General features: G+C 40.8%; 1 protein-coding gene across 2 annotated transcripts in view; it reads left to right on the top strand.

The window, feature by feature from the left end:
- The window catches only part of narf (nuclear prelamin A recognition factor), a 28,961-nt gene extending 17,600 nt beyond the window's left edge, over nt 1-11,361 (top strand). For both annotated transcript variants that reach the window (XM_072242646.1, XM_072242647.1), the window contains exons 9-12: nt 3,129-3,201; nt 3,277-3,414; nt 5,509-5,666; nt 8,985-11,361. In XM_072242646.1, coding sequence (XP_072098747.1) covers nt 3,129-3,201; nt 3,277-3,414; nt 5,509-5,666; nt 8,985-9,226 — 611 coding nt within the window. In that variant the 3' untranslated portion in view covers nt 9,227-11,361. The remainder of the gene's footprint in view (nt 1-3,128; nt 3,202-3,276; nt 3,415-5,508; nt 5,667-8,984) is intronic.
- Nucleotides 11,362-25,851: the final 14,490 nt, after the last annotated feature.

The following is a 25,851-nucleotide window of genomic DNA, read 5'->3' as shown; positions in this document are numbered from 1 at the left end:
AATTGATAGGGTGATTAAGGAGGCATAAATTGGTCTTTATTACTCAGGTGATTGGTTCAAAAGCCAGGAGGTAATGTCGCAACTCTATACAACTCTCGTTGGACCACATTGAAGAATTGTATTGGATCCTGGACATCTCTTTATAGGAAGGATCTGGAAGCTTTGTAGTGAGTGCGGATATTTACCAGGATGCTGCCCAGTTTAGAATGCATGTCTTATGAAGATAGCTTGAGTGTGCTAGGGATTTAAAGCAAAGGAAGATGAGAGGTGACTTGATGGAGGTGTATAAGATGAGAGGTGTAGCTAGAGTGGGTGCCAAAGGCTTTTTTTCCTGTAGTAGAAATGACTAATATGAGGACTTATAATCTTAACGTATAGGGGGAATATCAGAGGTCGAATTTTTTTTTTTAGAGATGTGGGTGTATGGTGTATGTTGCCCGGGGTGGTGGTAGAGACAGATACATTGAAGACAGTTAAGAGACTTAGACACGTGGAGGTTTATCTGGGAAGGAAGGTTAGATTGATCTCAGTAGGTTAAAAGGTCAGCACAATATTATGGCCAAGGGGCCTGTACTGCTCCTTGTTCTTTGTTGGGGGAAATGTTTAGTCTGACCCTTTTGAATCATTTCATGTCTCCTATTGATCTGTGACTAATACCTTCCACATTCACATTTGCTGATTTAGCCTTGTAAACCTGGCTCTGTATCAATTTGTGACCTTTGTGCCCATTTCATCTGAGGCCTTATGAACTGTGATCACTACTTTAAAGGGTTCTCCCACTGACGCACAATGCACCTAATCAGCTTTGTTCCCTGAAACTAAATCCAGAACCAGCCCACTGTTTACTCACCTTCCTGCCTCCATGCACACAGGCTGCCACATTCATAATGACTTCAGACATATCTCGATGTTAAAGGGAAAATTGAATATAAAGGCCTACAAAGATTTGAACCACTTGTAATAAAGCAAGTTGTATCAGTCATAGCTGTACATCACAGAAACTGGCCCTTTGGCCTAACGTGTCCAAGCCACCCACCAGGTACTTGTCTATACATTTACCAGAACCTGATGCAGTCAGATTGGCCAACTCAGAATTTGTTGAAGGGCACCAGTTTCACCTGGTGCACCATTAGTGAATCTGAGGTATGCATCAGTTTGCAAATGACTCATCATTTAAATAGATTTTTGTTCATGGTGCTCCTAGTTGCACAACAATATCGTAATTACATGCCCAACACCAGATTCTGGAAACACTCATTTTACGGGAAGGGTTTATGAGGTAGACAATGGAAAATATTCTAGGACATACTTAAAACCTCATTGAAGAAATGCAGCATCTATGCTAGACTACCCCTATGCATATGGCCTACATTTTACCTGACTTAATCTGCAGAGTCTGTGGTGATATGATCCAGTTGCAGTAGGCGGCTCTACCGCTGTGCCTTCCAAAGGGAACAGTCGCCATCTTGCAAGCTCCCACTAGGGAGGGAAACACCTTTTGTAAATAATGATTTATTTTGAAAGTAACCAGTGAATAAGCCCTCCACTGAACATAAATCTCCCCAGTTAAATCATCTGGTCACAAAGAACTCTTACAATATGTAACATTTTAATCTTGTAGTTTATTCTACCATTAAGGTATATTTCTATAATCTAAATCTTTGACCCTATGTGGTATAATTGCTAATAAAAATTGTGATTACAAATGTTCTGCAATTTTCAGATATCGTTGATAATATCAATTAAACAAAGCCTGTTCTGGCTGTTCTGTGCAACAGTTGTGCCAGCAAGTTATGAGTGCTTAATCAAGTGAGCCTTGATTCTCCTCAGCTAACTAATAGATACCGTAGACTGAGGTTGGTGTTTTTTTTTTTTTTTTTTTTTTTTGTGGATTTAATCCAGTAATAGATAAATTATCCTGCGTTCCAGAGTTAATAACGTAGCAGTGCATAAGACTAGATTGTTGAGCTCTCATGGGTCAGGAGAGATTTTATACCAGTCGTCACTCCGGTCTTAATGAAACAGAGCAGGGGTTTAGCATTTCATCAGGAAAAAAAATGAATTGCTGATGAGCTGCATTTTGGTAATATTGCTGGATTACATTAGTGAGGTTGCATGTTCCTCCAGAAAATCATAATCAAAAGTAACTGAGGAGCCACGGTGATATTAAAAGTGGATGTTGGATTGATGTATGATGGAGCTACTGAAGGTGAATGTCAACTAAATACTAACCTGCCAATTAGCTTTCTGTGAGGTTCGATGAAGCAAATGTGCGTTGAATGAAAGTGAAAGCTTGGAAGCTCATGTTTAGAAGAATTTGATAAATATGATATAATTTCAGAAAAATGAATATTTGTTGAGATTTTTTGTCCTTGGAAGTCAAAAAGAGGTTGTCACTGGAAATCAAGAGAAGCTTTGAACGACATTCAATGAAAAGATTCAAGTACATTATTATCAAAGAGTGTATAAATTATACAATCTTGAGAGTTGCTTGCTCACAGGTAGCCACAAAGCAAAAAACTCGGGTAACTCAACCAAGAGGTTGTAGAAATTGGTTAAGAGTCAGAAGATGGAGTCATTATTGTCTGAATTCTGAAATTATTGCAATAATTGTTTGAAAGCACCTGAACCTAATTACTTTATAACCTTTTATTTATATTTAAATGCAATGCAGAACAATAATAATACAGCTGCTGTACTATAAAATTGTTAGTTCCTGATAGTTATCGACCAAGGAATTCGTCCGGTGTACACTATGTTCTTTTGTCTGTAAATAAAATTAGTATCAATGCCTACTGTAGATAATAGACTGCCTTCAATTGCATCCTCCAAATCTTCATTTTCACTGTAACATTCAAGACAATTGTTAATACCTTCAACTGGAGTTAGTTAAAAACTATTTGGCAACAGTCTCTTGTCCCAATTAAGTGACATTGTGTTCTTAATAAACAAAGGGAATCCTGATTATTTCCTCGATTAGTTTTTGTTCTTTAAGAGTTGTCACAATTAAGCAGCTGCACGCATTAACCAATCCATTGTATTGCATTAAGAATCTGACAGTTATCTTCTATACTGTATCTAAATATGCAATTTGAAAAATTATTTCTCTATTTTTAATACGGTTTCAGGTGAAGTCGCACAGATGATGGATCAAAAAGGTTTCCAGCTAACAGACGTGGAGCCGAAACGTTCAGACAATTTGTAAGCTACCTAATTTTCCTCAAAATTTTACTGATTGTTAATGAGAAACATTATAACCTATATTATTTGGTGCAGATTTGAAGAAATTAGTGATGTAGCTATTGCAAGGCATGATGGGAGAGGATCTGATGGCTTCTTGGAACACATTTTTAAATATGCTGCTAAGGAAATCTTTGGCATTGAAGTGAAAGAAATTATCTACAAAACACTCAGGTAACTTTTCCTATAAAGAAGATTTGCAAATGGATTAAATTGCTGTAATTATACAGAAACTGTAGAATTGTTTTCATTGATAATCTAACAAATTTAACAAACCTAGTGTGTCCAAGGTAAATTAACTGTCCTCTGAATCAGTGTAACTGTTTCCACTTTAGTCTAGCGGTCCTTGAACCCTGAGTGAAATTGTTCTAGTACTGTAGATGGCTTTGAAATTCTTGCATATATTCATTTGCAATTGGATTAAAACCACTCAAGCACATTTTTAGGTCATGGGAAGTCAAAATACAGCAACTTTCTTTTTATTTTGACTATTCCTGGGCATGAATTCAAGCAACACACATCAAAGTTGCTGGTGAACGCAGCAGGCCAGGCAGCATCTCTAGGAAGAGGTACAGTCGACATTTCGGGCCGAGAGTCCTGGAGTCCTGACGAAGGGTCTTGGCCCGAAACGTCGACTGTACCTCTTCCTAGAGATGCTGCCTGGCCTGCTGCATTCACCAGCAACTTTGATGTGTGTGCTTGAATTTCCAGCATCTGCAGAATTCCTTGTATTTGTGTTCATGAATTACAGGATTGTTTTTTTTTAATGCTGATTATTGCTGTAAATGTTTAAGTATTTCTGAAATCCAATATCATTGACTTCAATAAACCAAGAGTAACACCACCATGTGACAGAGTACAATGATTTGCACCCCATAAAGGACCTGCCCAGATCTGTTCATGACCTGACCAAGGCAGAAGTGCAACATAAACAAGTTCCCAGGTGGCAGAAAATTCCTGCAACCTTGCAACTGTTAGCAAATGTGTCCCACTGTTCCCCTGAAAGCTTATTTGTAACTGTGGGCTGTATGTAAATTGGGAATTTGTAACCTGGGGACTATTTGTACACTTCACAGGCTAAAATTTCTGAGTACATGACAGCAATGTGAAACTTTTATTTTGCTCCAATATGTATCAGAAAGTTTAGAGTACAGCGTCCCATTTTTTCATTACCTTTTCAGGATATGAGCATTGCTGGCAAATCCCTCAGTAATTGCCCAGTTTTAATTGCCTTCAGTAAGATGGTAGAGGACTGTTTTCCTGAACAGTGAAGTATTGTTGGATACAATAGGAATTCTAGGAATTGGAATCAGTGGCAATGAAAGGCAGCCAATTTATTTCCACACCAGGATCTGTGACTTGGAAGGGAAACTTGCAAGTGGTGATGTCTCAAACAAGAGAAAATATGCAGATCCTGGAAATCAAAGTAATACACACAAAATGCTGGAGGAACTGAGCAGGCCAGGCAGCATCTATGGAAAAGAGTAAACAGTCAGCGTTCTGAGTTGAGACCCTTCAGCAGGACTGGAAAAAAAGAAATGAGAAGTGGGAGTAAGAGGGTGGGAGGAGAGGAAGAAGTACAAGATAGTAGATGATGAATGAAAACAGAGAGGGGTGAAGTAAAGAGCTGGGAAGTCATTTGGTGAAAGATAAAGAGCTGGAGAAAGGGGAATCTGGTGGAAGACAGAAGGCCTTGAAAGAAAGGGAATGGGGAGAAGTATCAGAGGGAAGTGAGGGGCAGGTAATGAGATGAGATGGGAATGGGGAATAGTTGGGGGGGGGGGCAATTACTGGAAGTTCAAGAAATCCACGTTCATGTGATGTGGTAATGTCTCCATGTGCCTGCTGTTGTCCTCCTTGGTGATGAGGGTAGTGAGTTTGGGAAGTGCTTTCTGAGTAACTTGGCAAAATGTGTATTTTGTAAATGCACACTAGCTACTGTATGTGGTCGTGTAGTGTAGTTAAGGTGCTGGATATTTTTATACTGACTGCAGTGGAAGTACCTTGCCAACAGCATATTGCTGGAAAATTATCAGTAATATTTTTACTAGAATACTCTTAAAATATTTTTAAAATATTTTCTCATAAGGGGACACAATATAAGCACAGAAGCGCTGTAAATGAAGCTACTGTCTTCAATTTTGAGCACATTTTGTACTTATATATTGTATTATTCAGTGTGCTTTTGAAGTGAAAGGGAGTTCTCAAATTTTGAATAGTCTAGTTTATTTTGTATGCCGTTTGCTTTAAGGTTGTGCTTTTGCTTAGGAATAAAGACTTTCAAGAAGTCACGCTGGAAAAAGACGGGGAGGTTGTTTTACGATTCGCAGCCACATATGGATTCAGGAATATTCAGAATATGGTGCAAAAACTGAAGAAAGGGAAATTTCCTTACCACTTTGTTGAAGTTCTTGCATGTCCAGGCGGTAATGTATTTCTCTTTCAGCCATTTTAATGTGCTACAGCAGTGTATCAGCCTATTTTATTCTACTGCTTTATCTAGGGAATAATATTTTCCTGAAGGAAAATGAATTTTGGGAAGTAGGGCTTCTAATAACAAGATGACCAGCATTGAATGTAGAGAAAAGATTATAATGCAATGCCAACTTTCATATTCTGCGTACTGTCAGATTCATGGAAACTCCTGTTTTGCGAGGGTCAACAGCCAGGATATCCTGGTGGCCACACATTTCAATTCCTCTTCCCATTGGCACACTGGATGCATGTCCACAGCATCTACTTCCACAAAGAGCCCAGTCACAGGTTGGAGGAGCAACACCTCTTATTTCATCTCCAACCTGAGGGCGTGAACATAAATGTTCCTGTTTTCTGATGACCGCGTCCTACCCTCATGATCTGCCTGTCACCTCCCTCTAGTTCCATACTTCCTCCCCTTTATTCCATGTTTCACCGTTGTACCCTATTAAATTTCTCCTTTTGCATTCCATTACTACTTCTACCGGTCATCTGCTATATTCTCAAATCATTCCCTTTTGTCTCCCTCCCCCACTGCCTACATTCCTCCTCACCTGGACTCACCTTTGACCTGCCAGCTTCTGATCCTATCCCTCTCCTTTCCTTTTACTCTGCCCCTTTCTTTTCCAGTCTTGAAGGATCTCAGCCCAAAATGGTAACTGTTCATTTCCCTTGCAAAGCGCACAAAATGCTGGAGGAACACAGCAGGTCAGGCAGCATCTATGGAAATGAACAAACAGTGATGTTTTGGGAGGAAACCCTTCGTCAGAGTTTTTCTCTACAGCCTTAGGGAATCTGGAATGGTGGAGGCATTTAAAGAAGACAGTTATTTTTTAATTATTGAGTTTAGGTCTATAGGAACTTAGCAGAAAACAAGAGAGGAGCCCTAGGGCAGATCAGCCATGGCTTTTGGGTGAATGAGGATTGAGGGGTCAAATAGCCAGCTCCTAATTTTTTGTTTGTCCTTAACAATTAAATTGAGTAAATAGATGTTGAATCTATTTTATTCTAGCATTCTCAAGAACAGAAAGTTTCACCTAAATTTCTGATTGCCTTTTTTTTGGTAATGAATCAGAATCGGGTTTATTATCACCGGCATTTGATGTGAAATTTGTTAATTTAGCAGCAGCTCAATGTAATACATAATTTAGAAGAGAAAAAATAATAAGTAAATTAATTACAGTATACAGATATTGAATAGATTTTTAAGCATGCAAAAAAACAAAGACTGTATGCTTTTTAAAAAAACAAAAAGTGAGGTAGTGTCCAAGGTATTCAATGTTCATTTAGGAATCGGATGGCAGAGGGGAAGAAGCTGTTCCCAAATCGCTGAGTGTGTGCCTTCAGGCTTCTGTACCTTCTACCCGATGGCAGCAGTGAGAAAACGGCATGGCCTGGGTGCTGGAGGTCCTTAATAACAGACGCTGCCTTTCTGAGACACCGCTCCCTGAAGATGTCCTGGGTACTTTGTAGGCTAGTACCCAAGATGGAGCTGACTAAACTTACAACCCTCTGCAGCTCCTTATGGTCCTGTGCAGTAGTGTGCCCGCCCCCCCCCACCCCAAATACCAGATAGCCTGTCAGAATTCTCTCCACTGTACAACTGTAGATGTTTTTGAGTGTATTTGTTGACATGCCAAATCTCTTCAAACTCCTAATGAACTACAGCCACTATGGGTATCAATGTATGTAACAAGTACCAAATTTCGTTCTCAATCTTTACTACTTTGGTTAACTTTAGCTAGTTTGGAAGTCGAGGTATTTTGACCCTAACGTCTCAAATTCCGATAGTGAAATCAGCCAAGGTGCTTGTTTCTCATTGCAATTCAGTTATTCTTTCTGAAGCACATAATATATTAAGGCAGGGAGTAGCACTAAGTGTGCCATTTTTCCCAATAATTAATTGCTTTGTCAGTGGGCATTGCCTGGGTTTGTGTGAAGGTAAAAGGATAGTGTACCCTACATAATACAGACACTTATTTATTGAATAAACCCACATAGCTATTAAGCTAAATTTCACAGGATCTTTCATTCAAATGAAGTTACCTAGTTTATTACTGCAGATAGTACAAAAATATTTATGCTAAAGATAGTGGTGCCATTTTTGAATTTTATGGTATTTGAATTGTTTTCATTTTCTGTTGTAATAAACCCTGATCATTTCTGTTGTAATAAACCCTGATCATCAGTAGGGGACAATGTAACATTCACCTGTAGAACGTAAAGGAAATGTATTGCTTTGTGTAACACAGCTACTTGAAAGGAAATAAAGAAAACGTGTTCAATGATTTTTTTAAAAAAAAGATCTAATGCTTTCCCAGCATTTATGATGGATAAACTCTTTTTGGGCTTCCAGCCGGGTGCAGGTATTAACTGACACTTTGATGACAAACTCTGCCATTATCAGGGATGATGCCTGGGCACATCTAGTACAGTGGTATTTGTACCCCCATTGTCTGTCTGACAGGGTATGAATATCACCGGACCAGACGTGCCCAGACCTCGTCCCTGTTGATGGCAGAGTTTGTTGTTGAAACGCTGGGGAAAGTTGATACCTGTACCCGGCTGGAAGCCAGAGAAGAGCTTATTCATCTTCAGTGTAATCATTATGTAATGTAGTGTTCTCGTATGAAATTTGTTTATGACTTGTAACTTTAGTGCAGCTTTCAAAAAAATGCAGATCAAAAAGAGCTTTTACTAAGTTTATGCAATCCATTAGTCAATAAAATAAAGCTGTAACACATCATTTGGGCACATCAAAGAATAGTTTAGAGAAATACAAACGGTTTGTAATTGGAGTAGCACTGATAGGCAAGCATATATTGGATCAGCCATTTAAGTCTCATTGAAAGCATCTCTTCAACATAGTTCTAACAATTAAACTTGCTATCGCATTTACACTAGGTAACGTTGATGAACAATTAGGATTGGCTACTTAATTCCAAATGCAATGATTTGCAGCTTTTGGGTGACTTAGAAAAGAAATCAATTTTGCTTAGAATGTAGAGTTATGAAAAGGTAAAAATCTCACACTTCAGTATAATACATATAATACAATAAATGTCCATTTAGTAACAGTCACAAATCTTTCTTCCTTTTGAACAGAGACTTGGTACATCTTGGCTCATCTTCAGTAGGTACACTGAGACTGAGGGAAAAATTGCTAATTAGATTGTAACATGCAGCTTGGTTATTGGTTTTGTCTTTAACAATTTTCAAAATAAAAACATTTTTTCATTGATTTCTTATTTCTTTTATTGGTTTGACAGGATGCCTCAATGGAAAAGGTCAAGCCATGACTGAAAGTAGAAAAATGGACAAGGATTTGCTTCATCAAATGGAGGATGTGTACAGCAGTCTACCAGTTCACTTGCCAGAAACTGATCTGCATGTACAAATGCTTTACCAAGAATGGTTGGAGGGAAGAAATTCCACCAAAGTTCATGAAGTCCTGCACAGACAGTACCATGTATTAAGTGAGGCACTGACTAGTGTGGACATCAAATGGTAGGTCTGCTGGTGCTGGAGAGCCAAGTTTTGGAACCCCAGTTCTGAATTTCTCGAAGGAACATTGGCAGTGTCTGTCAAAGGTGCAATTTGGCTGACAAACCATCGGTCAGTGACGTTTTATACCATGACATTGTCACTGCAAGAAATATAGACTTGAATAATGTAATTATCCAGCCCTTCAGATAAATCTGAGGAGATGTGGAAAACACAAGCCACTTGAATGTTTCTATTGTTCATGCTTGCTTTCAAATTAATATATTGTGTAAACAAGGTCATAATTAAGTCAGAAGTTATCTCAGATGGAGAAATGCAGACCTTCATTGATAGAAGAAGAATTCCTCAAATACAGTTCAATTCTAGAAAGTGCTGGTCTATTCTGTTCTTGTAATACTTTCAAGGCGTGGAAGGGAAATTGTTATTGAGCTAAATCTATATTTAACCTTGAAATCATGAATGGAACTGCTTGTCATTTACAGTCATTGGTGCTTTTCAGATCTGTCTTTGCACACACACAGCACTTCACATTGAGAACCCACAAGACTACCTCTTGATTCAATGTTAAGTCCACGGAATGCTTTGCTGCAATTCTGGGTGGATTAGTTAGTGGAAGTTTAAGTTAGATTTTTTTGATCCTGTTCCTCTAGGTTTGAACTTGAGTCCTGTGAGTTCTTAAATCGGTATTATCTGTTAATTTTAAAGGTGCACTTCTGAAATTCAGTAGTTGCGCTGCTGGCAATTAACTGCTGACTCAGTTAAAAAAGTTTTGTAACTGTCAAGTTCATCAGTTGCTTTGTAACGTGTTCTGAGTGCAAACACTTAGTGGCCTCAAAAATAGTTTGGTCTTACTTTCATACCTGCAGGTTTTGAACATATTGGTTCAAATGTTTCCATTTAATATCAGCGAATGTATACATTGTACAACCTGAAATTCATGCTCTTTGCAGAAACATTAGAACTCCAAGCCCCACTTCTTTCCCTCCCATGCACAAGCAGCAGCAAAGCATCAACCCTCCTGACACCCCACTTATTTCAGCAAAAAGCATCAGCACCCACTACCCACTAAGCAAGCAATAGCAAAGCCCCCCCTCCCAAAGAGACCATCATCTGCAGTACAACAAAAACTTACTCATTCACCGGACAATTCGACATGTGACAGGCTCTTTCTCTCCCTAATAAAGGGACAGAGAGATGTCATGCAGCGACACCTTTCTTTGTTGGGGAGACTAACAAAACAAAAAAACAACTTGCTGATTGCGACGTTATAGTCTGCCACGCCACTTTTTTCCTGAGTTCTGCTACTCTATCGGCAGCAAACTCTTCCCTACCAGCGACAGCAATCCGAGTACAGAAGCTTCCGACAGCTGACCCATTGCTTGCGATGTTCTGTTTTCTGCTACGACGCTTCAGTTGGCGACGCAAGAATGGAATAGGCTCATCCATATAGAGTACAGAGCCTCAGAACCTCGAACATGCACACGCCTTCCAGGCTACGTCCTTGCCATATTGGAAAAACAGCTGGTCGGTGAACCCCGAGAATGGGAATCATTGCCATAAAGAACCGCAGTTTGAGTGCAGCTATAGATGGAGGACTCTGACAGGACCCCATCCATTTTGAAAGGGGGGGAAGAAAGACATTAAAAAGAAAGAAATTAAACCTTTTGTAGATGAGCTTGAAGAAGCTGACTTCTGGTGCCATTATAGCTCTGCCCAGTATTGTGTAAGTTGTTTCATTGCCTCCAAATTATTGAGCGAAATAAGTATTCTACTCAATATACACTATTCCCATATCAATCTATCAATACAAAATTAACATGGAAGAATATGGGAGCAACATATTTGTTGGTGTTATAAAATTGCACATCCTTGCAGCTTAATGTTTGTCATTAATTTATATAATAACTACCTTTAATATTTTATTCTTTTGCAAATGTAAAGAACATACCTACTTTATCATTGAGGCAAGAATGCAAACTTTAAGTCACAAAACCCATTTAGAACCAAGAAAAGGCAATTATTTTGAACTCCCACAACAGATGCCCAGAGATGATTCTAAAATGGTATCTTATTCTGTATAACTCATGGATGAATAATAATTGTACAACATTTTGACTTTGTAATAAACCTTTCTATACTTGAGATTGTACATGAGAAATTTGTAAGTGCTAATGTTAAGAAATGGATTCACACAGTCTGAGCTTTATCTGTATAAAATCTGAACAAAATTCTGTAAACTCAACAGCAGTTTTGTGCATGTGTTGCTTTAATGTGAAAATTAGTTTGTTTTATCTGTAATTGCTTAAAAGGAAGTAGCAAAATTAATATTCATCAAATATTCTGGCATAAAGCAGCACAAATTGAAAAAAATACATTCCAGTCTTTTTCTTCGCCCCATGAATCCTGATGCCCAATGGTCATTATATATCTTGTGCATTTTCTCTGATTCAATGTAATTTTTTTTGGGGAGATATATTGGATCAGTGTTCTCAACATACAACTCAAGCTTAATAAGTAAAGCTTAATAATGTTGTTCTATGAGGGTCATTATTACTGATGTCAATGACTTTACAGCACAAAACTTCTCTTTTTTTTTTTGGAGCCAGGAGACCATAATGTCTGGGCTGAGAAAAAGAAAATTAACAGACTACCATTGCAGGTGTGCTTTTACACTTTTTAGCTACTTAATTTATTGGTGAGGGTAAATATAACATTGAAAACAATTTCTCACAGGATTTCAAAGGAGTGTCAAAAAAGAAGAAACAGCCCTTGTGTAAAAGGAGATTGTTATAGAATTCCAATGAGATTAAAAGGAGCATGGGAAGCTGAGTCCTGTTGAGTGGAAGCAGTGTACAAAATAAAACCTCAGCCCTGTTGAGAGCAATCAATATGGGAAACAGAGTCATAGATTCAAAAGAAGAGCAGGCCAAGGGTGGAGGTGAGGAAGCTTCTGATGAGTTTGAATTTGAGTCTCAGTGAGTTAAGGCAGAATGGGAAGCAGATTTGATGACTTTAAAAAGAACAAAGCTAATAGCTTTCTGGTGAGCAGGTACCAAGGAAAAGCAGCCTGCTAAGTGAAAGTATCTGGTGTAGCAAATATAACAGGAAAATAAAGTTCGTAGCGGTTCCCTGGATGTGAAAACACAGAGGGGAAATACCAGGAACAGTTGTTTGAAAAGTAGGCAGGGATTCTGATGTATTCAATGGGCATGTGATCAGAGAACGATTGTAAGTGAGAAAGATGGGGACAATCAGAGACCAAAACTGAAACTTATTTAAAAGTGTTGCTGGATATGGCTGAGACTCCTTGAGTTATTTCCCTCAATCTTCATCAAGAAAGAAGATGCTCCTGGATTCTCAGCATAGTACGACAGAACTGCTATTCTGTTTGGCTGAAAATTGATGCTGAAGAGATGCCAGAAAGGCAAGCTGCATTTAAAGTGAATGAATAAGCTGATCTAAATGGGCTGCATCCTAGGTTACTGTGGAAAGTGGGGAAGGCAAGTGCAGAGGTCCAGGGATGGTGGAACAGAACTAGAAAATTGCAAGTGTACCTTCCTTGATCAAAAATGGGATAGAGATAAAACTGGTAATTAGAAACCAAACTTTTTGTGATCCATAGGTTCTTCAGAAGTCAAGAATAAGGTATTTTTGCTTATGCCTATTTTATCAAATGTTCCAAGAACAAAGAACAAGAAGCACCATCAAGAGAACAAAAGAATCACCAGCCTACAATGCTGCCAGTGCTACGTGACAGTGATAGTAAGAATTGGAGGAGATGGCAGTTGAATGTGTGGCTGAGGAGTTGGTGCAGGGAGCAGGGTTTTAGATTTTTAGATCATTGGGATCTCTTCTGGGTAAGGTGGGACCTATACAGATTGGATGGGTTGCACCTGAACTCAAGGGGGAGCAATATCCTTGCAGGTAGGTTTGCTAGCATGGTTCGGGAAGGTTTAAACTAATTTGTGAGGGGAATGGGACCCAGAGCAATAGAGCAGTGAAAGAAGTGCATGGAGTAAAGCCAGATCTAACATACAGAGAGGCTTTCAGGAAAGAGAAGCAGAATAAATGGTGTAAAGACAGTAAGGTAGAAGGGCTGAAATATGTGTACCACAATGCAAGAAGCATCAGGGACAAAGGTGATGACTGAGAGCTTGGATACATACATGGAATTATGATGTACTGGCCATTACAGAGACTTGGCTGGCACCAGGGCAGGAATGGATTCTCAATATTCCTGGATGTCAGTGCTTTAAAAGGGATAAAGAGGGTGGAAAAAGGGGAGGAGGGGTGGCATTACTGGTCAGGAATACTATTACAGCTACAGAAAGGGTGGGTAATGTAGCAGGATCCTCCTTTGAGTCAATATGGGTGGAAGTCAGGAACAGGAAGGGAGCAATTACTCTACTGGGGGTATTCCATAGGCCCCCTGGTAGCAGCAGAGATACAGAGGAGCAGATTTTGGAAAGGTGCAAAAATAACAGGGTTGTTATCAGGGGTGACTTTAACTTCCCTAATATTGATTGGCACCTGATTAATTCCAGGGGTTTAGATGGGGCAGAATGTTAAGTGTGTCCAGGATGGATTCCTGTCACAGTATGTGGACAGGCCGACCAGGGGGAATGCCATACTAGATCTAGTACTAGGTAATGAACTGGGTCAGGTCACAGATGTCTCAGTGGGTGAGCATCTGGGGGACAGTGACCACTGCTCCCTGGCCTTTAGCATTATCATGGAAAAGGATAGAATCAGAGAGGACAGGAAATTTTTTATTCGGGGAAAGGCAAATTATGAGGCTATAAGGCTAGAACTTGCAGGTGTGAATTGGGATGATGTTTTTGCAGGGAAATGTACTATGGACATGTGGTTGATGTTTAGAGATCTCTTGTGGGATGTAAGGGAGAAATTTGTCCTGGTGAGGAAGATAAAGAATGGTAGGGTGAAGGAACCATGGGTGACAAGTGAGGTGAAAAATCTAGTCAGGTGGAAGAAGGCAGCATACATGAGGTTTAGGAAGCAAGGATCAGATGGGTCTATTGAGGAATATAGGGAAGCAAGAAAGGAACTTAAGAAGGGGCTGAGAAGAGCAAGAAGGGGGGCATGAGAAGGCCTTGGCGAGTAGGGTAAAGGAAAACCCCAAGGCATTCTTCAATTATGTGAAGAAAAGAAGGATGACAGGAGTGAAGGTAGGACCGATTAGAGATAAAGGTGGGAAGATGTGCCTGGAAGCTGTGGAAGTGAGCGAGGTCCTCAATAAATACTTCTCTTCGGTATTCACCAATGAGAGGGAACCTGATGATGGTGAGGACAATATGAGTGAGGTTGATGTTCTGGAGCATATTGATATTAAGGGAGAGGAAGTGTTGGAGTTGTTAAAATACATTAGGACAGATAAGTCCCTGGGGCCTGACAGAATATTCCCCAGGCTGCTCCACGAGGTGAGAGAAGAGATTGCTAAGCCGCTGGCTAGGATGTTTATGTCCTCGTTGACCACAGGAATGGTACCGGAGGATTGGAGGGAGGCGAATGTTGTCCCCTTGTTCAAAAAAGGTAGTAGGGATAGTCCGGGTAATTATAGGCCAGTGAGCCTTACATCTGTGGTGGGAAAGCTGTTGAAAAAGATTTTTAGAGATAGGATCTCTGGGCATTTAGAGAATCATGGTCTGATCAGGGACAGTCAGCATAGCTTTGTGAAGGGCAGATCGTGTCTAACAAGCCTGATAGAGTTCTTTGAGGAGGTGACCAGGCATATAGATGAGGGTAGTGCAGTGGATGTGATCTATCTGGATTTTAGTAAGGCATTTGACAAGGTTCCACATGGTCGGCTTATTCAGAAAGTTAGAAGGCATGGGATCCAGGGAAGTTTGGCCTGGTGGATTCAGAATTGGCTTGCCTGCAGAAGGCAGAGGGTGGTGGTGGAGGGAGTACATTCAGATTGGAGGATTGTGACTAGTGGTGTCCCACAAGGATCTGTTCTGGGACCTCTACTTTTTGTGATTTTTATTAATGACCTGGATGTGGGGGTAGAAGGGTGGGTTGGCAAGTTTGCAGACAACACAAAGGTTGGTGGTGTTGTAGATAGTGTAGAGGATTGTCAAAGATTGCAGAGAGACATTGATAGGATGCAGGAGTGGGCTGAGAAGTGGCAGATGGAGTTCAACGCAGAGAAGTGTCGGGTGGTACACTTTGGAAGGACAAACTCCACGGCAGAGTACAAAGTAAATGGCAGGATACTTGGTAGTGTGGAGGAGCAGAGGGATCTCGGGGTACATGTCCACAGATCCCTGAAATTTGCCTCACAGGTGGGTAGGGTAGTTAAGAAAACTTATGGGGTGTTAGCTTTCATAAGTCGAGGGATAGAGTTTAAGAGTCGCGATGTAATGATGCAGCTGTATAAAAATCTGGTTAGGCCACACTTGGAGTACTGTGTCCAGTTCTGGTCACCTCACTATAGGAGGGATGTGGAAGCATTGGAAAGGGTACAGAGGAGATTTACCAGGATGCTGCCTAGTTTAGAGAGCATGCATTATGATCAGAGATTAAGGGAACTAGGGCTTTACTCTTTGGAGAGAAGGAGGATGAGAGCAGACATGATAGAGGTGTACAAGATAATAAGAGGAATAGATAGAGTGGATAGCCAGCGCCTCTTCCCCAAGGCACCACTGCTCAATACAAGAGGACATGGCTTTAAGGTAAGGGGTGGGAAGTTCAAGGGGGATATTAGAGGAAGGTTTTTTACTCAGAGAGTGATTGGTGTGTGGAATACACTGCCTTAGTCAGTGGTGGAGGCAGATACACTAGTGAAGTTTAAGAGACTACTAGACAGGTATATGGAGGAATTTAAGTTGGGGGCTTATATGGGAGGCAGGGTTTGAGCGTCGGCACAACACTGTGGGCCGAAGGGCCTGTACTGTGCTATGTTTAATGTTCTAAAATATAGTTGTTGTCTTCTCATACTCAGATTAGGAATAACAAAATTCCATTAACAACAACCCATGAAATAGCCACATTCAAGTTGTGTGATATTTGCTACTGAAAGCTAAGAAGTGATATCTGAAAAAATACGGAAGCAACTATACTGCATTATTGGAAGATTCACTGAGTACAGTAATTACATGTATAGGTGATTATATAAAAATACAAGCAAGTGCAGGAAAGTTAAACTACAAGAAAATAATAATTCTACACCCCAATTCAAGAGTAGTGAGGGAAATTCTAAAATAATCTTCAAGAATAGCATTTGAAATCACTTTGATTTCTAGAAAATACCAGCACAGGTTTGTTTATTAAAGGCAAATCATGCTGCACTAACTGATAACATGTTTTGAAGAAATAGAAAGGGTTGATGAGAGGGCATTTAATGAAGTGCCATCTGATAAGTTTTTTAAGAGGTTGAAGTCTATGAAATATATGGAACTGTATAAATTAAAATTTGTATCTTGGACTGGAGGGGAGAACGCGCTGGGGTTCCCCTGGACTTGGTAGACAGGCAGGATGAATGTGCAGCTGGATAAGTAACTGACCCTACAGTACATCAGGAACAGAAGCCATCCGGATACTGAGCCATCTTCACTGCTCTGCCGTGGCTGATCTTCAACCCCAGTGACATTTTCAGCATTAACGTCCTGAAATCTGTTGTTGTATTCATCCAAACTATATATCAACTGATACTACGCAACCATCTCAGGTATAAAATTCCAAAGGTTTTCCATCCTATACAATCTGAAATTGTGCCTCCTAGTCCTAGACTTATCACCTAGTGGTGGGGCAGGAGGAACCTTCCCTGCATTTGGCACAGCAAACTATTCAAGAATGTTTCAGGAGATCCCTTCTCAGCTCTGAAAGTACACTCAGTGACCACTCTATTAGGTACACCTGTTTGTTAATGATCACTCAGTGTAGAGACCTATCTACTCAATCCTGCCTCATACTATTTGAGAAATACAATTGTCTTACAAAGTAGACAACTACATATTGTTCCTCATTGTAATCCATCTGTTGTATTGTCTACCACTCACTCCTATTTCTCATAACCGTTCAAAGTCTCTTTACATCTTCCTCCTTATTCTCAAATACACCCAGTTTTGTACCTCCAACAAGCTTGGAATTGCCTCCTTCAGTGAAAAACTGGAGCCCAAGCACTAATCTCAGAAGTCCAACCTGGTAACCTTCCTTCCTCCTAACCCTATTTACTCTCACAGTCAAGCAACTTCCAAGTGCACAATATTTATTGCTTCATCCTTGTCTTTTCTACAAGTCACATGCTCAAAGAATTCCAGCATATTGGTCGTACATTATATTCTTAAATCTATGTTGACTTTGCTCAATCCTATTACTCATTTCAGAGGGTTCTGTTACTTCACCCTTATGGATTTCAGGCTTTTCCCTGATGTTAATGTTGGTTGGTAGTGCTGCAAAATGTGAATTAATGCATTGTTGGTTGGAAATAATGGCAGTATAGTCAAGAGCGCGTAATTCTAACATGGATACAAGTTCATTGAAAAAGACATGAAAGTGATTAATAAAGCATACACAATCCTGGGCTTATGAGAGGTAGAGCAATAGCAAAAAGTTAAGATGAACTTTAATAAAATACAAGTTCCACTCCAACGAACTGGGAGATCACTCTTCTCTGAAGTGTTGGTCTGCTGCATTCAAATCAGGTGACCCTAACCTTTACAAGGAGTCAAGGTAATTACCTCTGCAAAGCTATCAGAGAAGCTAAGAGACAGTACCAGTCCAAAATTGAGTCCTAGTGCAGCCGTCAGATATGTTGGGACTTACAAAGTGTAACAGGTTACAAAATGAAGTCGGGCAGCATAGCCAACAACATTCTATGCATGTTTTGAACAGAAGGAAATGGGTATGTCACCATCTATCCCGAGATTCACCTGAACGTAAGATGTCCTGGATGTGTCTTTAAGTATATGTAAGTTTTCCGAAGGGTGAACCTGCGGAAAGCATTAGGCTCAGATACTGTCCAGATCAGTTGACAGGGGCATGAACCCTAATCCACTCCCTGTGTGCTCAAGACTGTGTGGCTAGATTCAGCTCCTCCATCTATAAGTTTGCAGATGATATGATAGTGGGCCTTGTATCAAATAATGATGAGTTAGAGTACAGGAAGAGGATAGAGAGCAACCTTTCCCTCAAAGTTAACAAAACAACAGAACTGGTCATTGACTTCAGGAAGGAGGAAGTGCACATGCTCCTCCCTACACCAACAGTGTCAAGAGCTTTAAGTTCCATAAGACCATAAGACAAAGGAGCAGAAGTCGGCCATTCGGCCCATCGAATCTACTCCACGAAGTTCCTAAGAGCGAATATAACCCATAACCTGTTGTGGTTCAACTACATCGATGTAACGGCCAATAAACTTTACCAAAGCCTCTATTTCCTCAGGAGGCTAAAGAAATTTGGCATGTTCCTGTCAATTCTTACCAATTTGTATTGATGCACCATATCTGGATACATAACAGATTGATATAGTAACTGCTCTGCACATGACTGCAAGAAACTGCACAGAGTTATGCACACGGCTCAGCACGTCGCAAAAACCAACCTCTCCTCTATTGACTCTGTCTATACCTCTCATTGCCTCAGTAAAGCAGCTAGTATAATCAAAGACCACACCCAGCCTGGATGTTCTCTCTTTACCTCTCTCCCATCAGCAGAAGATACAAAAGCCTGAAAGCACATACCACCACCAGGCTCAAGCACAGCTCCTATCCCACTGTAATCAGATCCTCGAACAGAACTCTTGTATGATAAAATGGACACCTGACCTCATAATCTAGCTTGTTCTGATCTCGTACTTTATTGTTCACCCGCACTGCATCTTCTCTGACTTTTACACTTTGTTCTGCATTTTAACTTGTTCTTCCTCAATGCACTGCGCAATGATTTATTCCATATGAACAGTATGCAGGACTAGCTTTTCACTTTATCCTGGTACAAGTGACAATAATAAACCAGTACCAACAAAATAATACCAAATGAAATAATATGTTCAGTACTGGGTAGCACAGTTCAGGAAAGATACGAGCGATTTTGAGAGGGTGAAGAAGGGATTTTACAGAATTATCCCTATAATGGAGGAGTTCATTTTGTGGTGGACTAAATGAGCAGGGTCATTTTCTCCACCGAGAAGAGAAAATCCCCACGAAATCTGATCATTAAAACCATCAAGACTATTCTAATGAAAAACTATTTTCATTGGCAGAACGGCCAAAAATCAGGGAACATAGACTGAAACTTCTTTCGACAAAAGAACTAAATGTAACATGAGGAAAAATATATTTTCGTGACAGGTGTTATGTTTTGTAACTACGGAAACTTATCAAGAGAAAAACACAGGAGCCCGGGATGACTTGTCTACTTAGTTTTTCTTTAGTGAGGCTCTCATATATGAATGCCATTCATATACTTATATATAACCCGTAATGAATTATGTAAACAAAGATTGCTTAATCAAATAATATATTTACAAGATTACTCAAATATTATTGAAATATTAAATACACTGCACTCTTCCCTGCTTAACTATAAACTCCAAATCAAAATAGAATGCATCTCAACTCAAATATGTAGTGTATTGCTCTCTAGTCATCTATGTATATTATACCATATAATACAACTACTATCTCTATAGATATTGACAGCATAGTGAATTTTAAATTGTCCCATTCAGGCCTGAAGATTTAATTTCTGTGGAGGATTTCTAACTCTTGTAGGATAACATTTTTCCTGACAAGGGGGATCGCCCTGCTTGACGGATGAGACTTATGTCTGTGAAACAATCTCAGGTTCTGGGGCCTCCTCTGTGGTGGTTGTAGGAGTTGTCTCTGGGACTGCCAGAAGTGGTTCTGAATACCTTTCTTCTGGATGTGTTGGCATCCCGAACAATGCACGGCAAGCCACTTGATCTGCTGATCTATCTCAGGCCACTAGAAAAAGCTTCGAGCCAATACTTTCATCTTGACTACGCCTAGAAGACCAGCATGTAGTTCCTCCAACTCTTTAGCTCTCAGTTTGAATGGTTCTAACAACTCTCAATCCCCAAATAAGGCAACCCCCATCAAGGGCAAGTTCATCCCAGTGCTGGTAAAAATGGGGGAAATGGGGCTTCTGCTCTATATTCCAGCATTTTCAGTGGCCCTGCAGACCTGAGATAGTTCGGAGTTTTTTCTTTCTGGTTTCCTTTTGGATCATCTTTGCCATAATAGGGAAATTTTCAATTTTCATCAAGGGGAGTGTCCACTTTTGTAAATTTTCCGGGTATTTCCTTTTCCAGGGCCAAATGGGACAATAAATCAGCACTTCCATGATTAGTTGTCCTCTTGAGTTCGATCTTGTGTCCTCCAAGTAACAGAGCCCATCACTGCATTTGCGCTGCTATTAGTGGAACACCCTTCTGTGAATTGAAAATGGACACTTGGTTGTTACATACACCTGTTAGGGTGCATTCTCCAGTTACCTTATAAGGTAACCGTAGCCTTCAGCCAGGAGCAGATGTCATCAGATGGTTCCAAACCTTCACCGAGTGTTTCGACCCTTAACCACGACACTCTCCAGTTGGTGGGCCGGCAGGGCTGGCCAACTCACTGCCCATCTGCTCCTGGCTTCCAACTCCCTTCCTCTCACCTACTCCAAATCCAACAAGAAGCTCGTTCTGCCTCTTCCCCCATCCTTTCGTCCATGCCCAGATCTGACAACAACTGCCATGCTGATTTGGCTGGAAAACCTCTGCAGACGATCTCCACAGGGAACAACCATGCCTGCCATCCCTTGTCTTTACACTCCTGAAGTAGGGGTTGGTACTTCAAGGCCTTTCTCTCGTGGGCCTAGATGTTGATGACCAGTAATGAGGGTAAACTCTCGCCCATACAGCTACTGGTTAAAAAGTTTTACACCCAAAAGAACCTCAAGGCCTCTTTGTCAATCTGTGCATAATTTTTCTTGACAGCAGTAAGGGAACATGATGCAAAGGTTATGGGGAGTTCACTTCCATCACTCATAACATGTGACATAACTGCACCCATACCATAGCGCAAAGTGTCACAGGCAAGTTTTGCTGGATGATGTGGATTATAAAGTGTGAGTGTAGTGTCTGATGCCACTATTTCCTTTGCCTTTTGAAAGCCACCTCACACTGCTTTGTCCATTGCCATTCCTTCCCGATCTGTAGTAATGAGATCAAAAGGTGGAGCACAGTAGACAGGTTTGGCAGGAACCTGTTATAGTACCTGACAAATCCTAAAACAGACTGCAACCATGGCCTTGGGGCATCCGCCACTGCTTGAATTTTCTCAGCACACTTATGCAATCCTTGTGCATCAGTAGTGTCACCCACACTTGTTGCATCACACTCTGAGTTCACAATCCTCTAATATCGTTAGCACTGTCTTGATGTTTTGGAGATACTCCTTGTCATCCTGACAACACTGAGTTCCTGGGCAGCCTTCCAGCACCTGGTTCATAGCTTTCTGCCAGAGTGCAGGTGCATACGCGACTCCAAAAATAACCCTATTATAGTGATAAACCCTTTGTGAATGCTCATGGTAAGAGCAGGTGTTTAGAATTGGAATACATCATCGGGAGTGGTAGTGGTGTCAGATTTCATCTTTGTATTGAAAAGGAGTGTAGGATGATTTTTAAAGAAATGGTAAGTTTATGGAGAGAAAGCAAGCAAGTGGGACTGAATTGATTGTTTTTACATTGAAGACACAAGAGACAGTTGATGCTGGAGTCTGGAGCAACAAACAATTTGCTGAAAGAACTCAGTCGTTCAACCCACTGTACTCCTCCAGCAGATTGTTGTTCTTACATTAAACTGGTTTATGAGCTGAATGGTTGAGAGTACACTATTTCATTGTACTCACATTATGCTTTGAATTATTTTGGAACATGTTCTTTGTGTGCTGCTAAATTTAATTGAAAATAAAAAGAGCTTTATGGTAATCAAAGTAGTTAGTAAAGGATCATCATTTTTCTTTAACTGCTACATTGTTTACTCATCTGAATTGTTAATTATCTTTCCTGTTATTTTGTAGCTACTCTTTGAATACTTCCTTGCTGCAGCACACATCAAAGTTGCTGGTGAACACAGCAGGCCAGGCAGCATCTCTAGGAAGAGGTACAGTCGATGTTTCAGGCCGAGACCCTTTGTCAGGACTAACTGAAGGAAGAGTTAGTAAGAGATTTGAAAGTGGGAGGGGGAGGGGGAGATCCAAAATCATAGGAGAAGACAGGAGGGGGAGGGCTTGAGCCAAGAGCTGGACAGGTGGTTGGCAAAAAGGGATATGAGAGGATCATGGGATAGGAGGCCCGGGGAGAAAGACAAGTGGGGGGGGGGAACCCAGAGGATGGGCAAGGAGTATAGTCAGAGGGACAGAGGGAGAAAAAGGAGAGAGAGAGAAAGAATGTGTGTATGAAAATAAATAACGGATGGGGTACGAGGGGGAGGTGGGGCATTAGCGGAAGTTAGAGAAGTCAATGTTCATGCCATCAGGTTGGAGGCTACCCAGACGGAATATAAGGTGTTGTTCCTCCATCCTGAGCGTGGCTTCATCTTGACAGTAGAGGAGGCCGTGGATAGACATGTCAGAATGGGAATGGGATGTGGAATTAAAATGTGTGGCCACTGGGAGATCCTGATTTCTCTGGCGGACAGATTGTAGGTGTTCAGCAAAGCGGTCTCCCAGTCTGCATCGGGTCTCGCCAATATATAGAAGGCCACATCGGGAGCACCGGACGCAGTATATTACCCCAGTCGACTCACAGGTGAAGTGTCGCCTCACCTGGAAGGACTGTCTGGGGCCTTGAATGGTGGTAAGGGAGGAAGTGTAAGGGCATGTGTAGCACTTGTTCCGCTTACAAGGATAAGTGCCAGGAGGAAGATCGGTGGGGAGGGATGGGGGGGACGAATGGACAAGGGAGTCGCGTAGGGAGCGATCCCTGCGGAAAGTGGGGGAGGGGGAGGGAAAGGTGTGCTTAGTGGTTGGATCCCGTTGGTATAAGGATAAGTGCCAGGAGGGAGGGGTCTATTTGACTGCAAGTGTTGGCCCATTTATGAAGTGCTTCCTTTGCTCACCGGGGGCTTGCTGACCACCCTTCAACCTAGGATCTCTTTGGAGATACGTGAGTTAGGCATCTGAATGGTATAACCATTCCGTCGGATTTGGTGATGCTTTATCGTGGTGGAGATCTGGTTCATGTTGGCCTCCTCCAATAGGCTGGTGTTAGTGTGTCCGTTCTTCCAGCTGATCCTCAAAATCCTTCATAAGGCTCTCTGGTGGTATTGCTCCTGGGCTTTCAACTGGTCCATGATTCAGTTCCATATTGAAATGTTAGAACGAAGACTGCTTCATTTATTCGTATGTTTTGGATGTGCCAAAGTCTTGGAAAATATTGGAAGGAAGTATTCCAAAGTTTTTCTGTACTCTTTAAAGTAAATTTTAAACCTAATCCTTTGACTATACCTAATCCTATTTGGTATTGTTGGAAGGAAAGATACCATTTTAAAAACATCTGATCTGCACATTTTATCCCTCTTATGGCTCGGAGGGCGTTTTTGTTTAAATGGAAGGATGCTGTTCTGCCTAATCATGCTCAGTGGTTATGGGATGTTATGGCATGCCTAAATTTGCAAAAGATTCGTTGTCCAGTTTCTGAATCTAACCGAGATTTTCAAAATTTGTGGGGGCCGTTTTTAAATTATTTTCATAATCTTTGACTTCTTGTTAAAGTACAGAAGTTGGTTAATAGTATATTTTATTATCTGATAAGTTTTTTTTCTTTTTTTTTCCCAAACAGCTTTGACTTTGGTAGTGGGTGTAGATCTTTTTTTAAAATAAAATTGTTTATATTCTAATACACGAATTAATCTAATCTATATGAATATAGAGTAAGGAGTTTGTTAATGTGATTCAATATACTGTATCTGGTATTATTATATTTTTGTTCTTTTGTTTTATGATATGTATTCTCTTGGACTCTGTATTCTTCTATATAGAAATCAATAAAAAATATTGGAAAAAGAAGGATGACTGCTCCATTGATTAAAAGATTTGTTTGGAGCTGTAGGTCACGGTCTTCAATGACTCTTTTCCTTAGTTTTGCATGGGCTCCACTAGCACTACTCAGGCGGTGATTGATCTCTGAGTCTATGTCTGCTTTTGAGGAGAGAGTGCTGCCTTGGCAAAGGCATTCACGATACATTGGAGGTCTTCTTCAGAGTGTGCTATGATGGCATTTTCATCCACATACTGAACCTCCATGATAGTGGTTCAATGGTTTCATTTAATATCAGAGAATGTATACAGTATACGATCCGAAATTCTTACTCTCCGCAGATATCCTCAAAACAGAAAGACCCCAAAGAATGAGCGACAGGAAAAAAACGGAAGAGCCCCAAAGCCACCTGCCCCTATCTGACGCACGAACAGCAGCAAGCAGCACCAACCGTCCCCTCACTTATTCTCGTGGAGAGCGTCAGCACTCTCACCACCCACCACGCAAGCAACAGCAAAGACCCAAAGAGAGTCTTTCGAAAACTACTGTTCATCACAACAGTTCAACATCCCTCAGGCTATCTCTCACTGACAAGACAGAGTGAGATACCACTCCTTCCACAGCGACGGAGGCGCCAAACAGCCGCTGGTTCGATGTTAGATTCTGTCTGTGGTGTGTTTTGATTTCGAGTTCCCCTGACTTGAGAACCGGTAGCAAACTCTTACTCACCATTGAGGGAGAGAGAGAGAATGATCAACTGAGTGCAGAGGCCTCCCACAGCCACACTCACTGTCTCTTCAAAGTACATTTATTTGTCAAAGTATGTACGCAGCCTTGCGATTCATCCCTCACAGACAGCCACAAAACAAAGAAACCCAAAAGAACCTGTTCAAAAAAAGACCATAAGACATAGGAGCTGAATGAGGCCGTTTGGCCCATTGAGTCTGCTCTGGCATTCAATCATGGCTGATCCTTTATTTTTCTCCTTCTTAGCCCCCACTCCCCAGCCTTCTTTTATTTGCTCTGTGCGTGTGTTTTTAAAAGCTTCCCAGTCCTCTGTCTTCCCATTAATTTTTGCTTTGTTGTATGCCATCTCTTTTGCTTTTACTTTAACTTTGATTACCTTCGTCAGGCACAGTTGTACTAATTTGCCATTTGAGTGTTTCTTTGTATTTGGAATACACCTATCCTGCACCTTCCCATTTTCCCAGAAACTCAAGCCTTTGTTGCTCTGCTATCATCCCCGCCAGCATCTCCTTCCAAGTTACTTTGGCTGACTCCTCACTCATACCATTGTAATTTCCCTTACTCCACTGAAATAGAGTTACATCAGACTTTACTTTCTCCCCATCAAATTTCAAGTTGAACTCAATCATATTGTGATCACTTCCTCCTAAGGGGTCTTTTAACTTAAGATTCCCAATCATCTCTGGTTCATTTCATAACACTCAATCCAATATAGCTGATCCCATGGTGGGATCGTCAAATACCCAATGTGCGGAGAAAAAACAAATAAATCAGGCCAATAATAAAAGCAAGCAAGCAAAAAGCAAGGATGAAAGATCTTGGTCCAAAATATCGTCTGTATACTCCTTGCCACAAATGCGGTCTGGCCTGCTG

Source organism: Mobula birostris, chromosome 24 (genome assembly GCF_030028105.1).
Source record: "Mobula birostris isolate sMobBir1 chromosome 24, sMobBir1.hap1, whole genome shotgun sequence".
NCBI classification, from domain to species: Eukaryota; Metazoa; Chordata; class Chondrichthyes; order Myliobatiformes; family Myliobatidae; genus Mobula; species Mobula birostris.
Note: the sequence above shows the minus strand (reverse complement) of the source record. Positions and strands in the feature narration are given on the sequence as shown.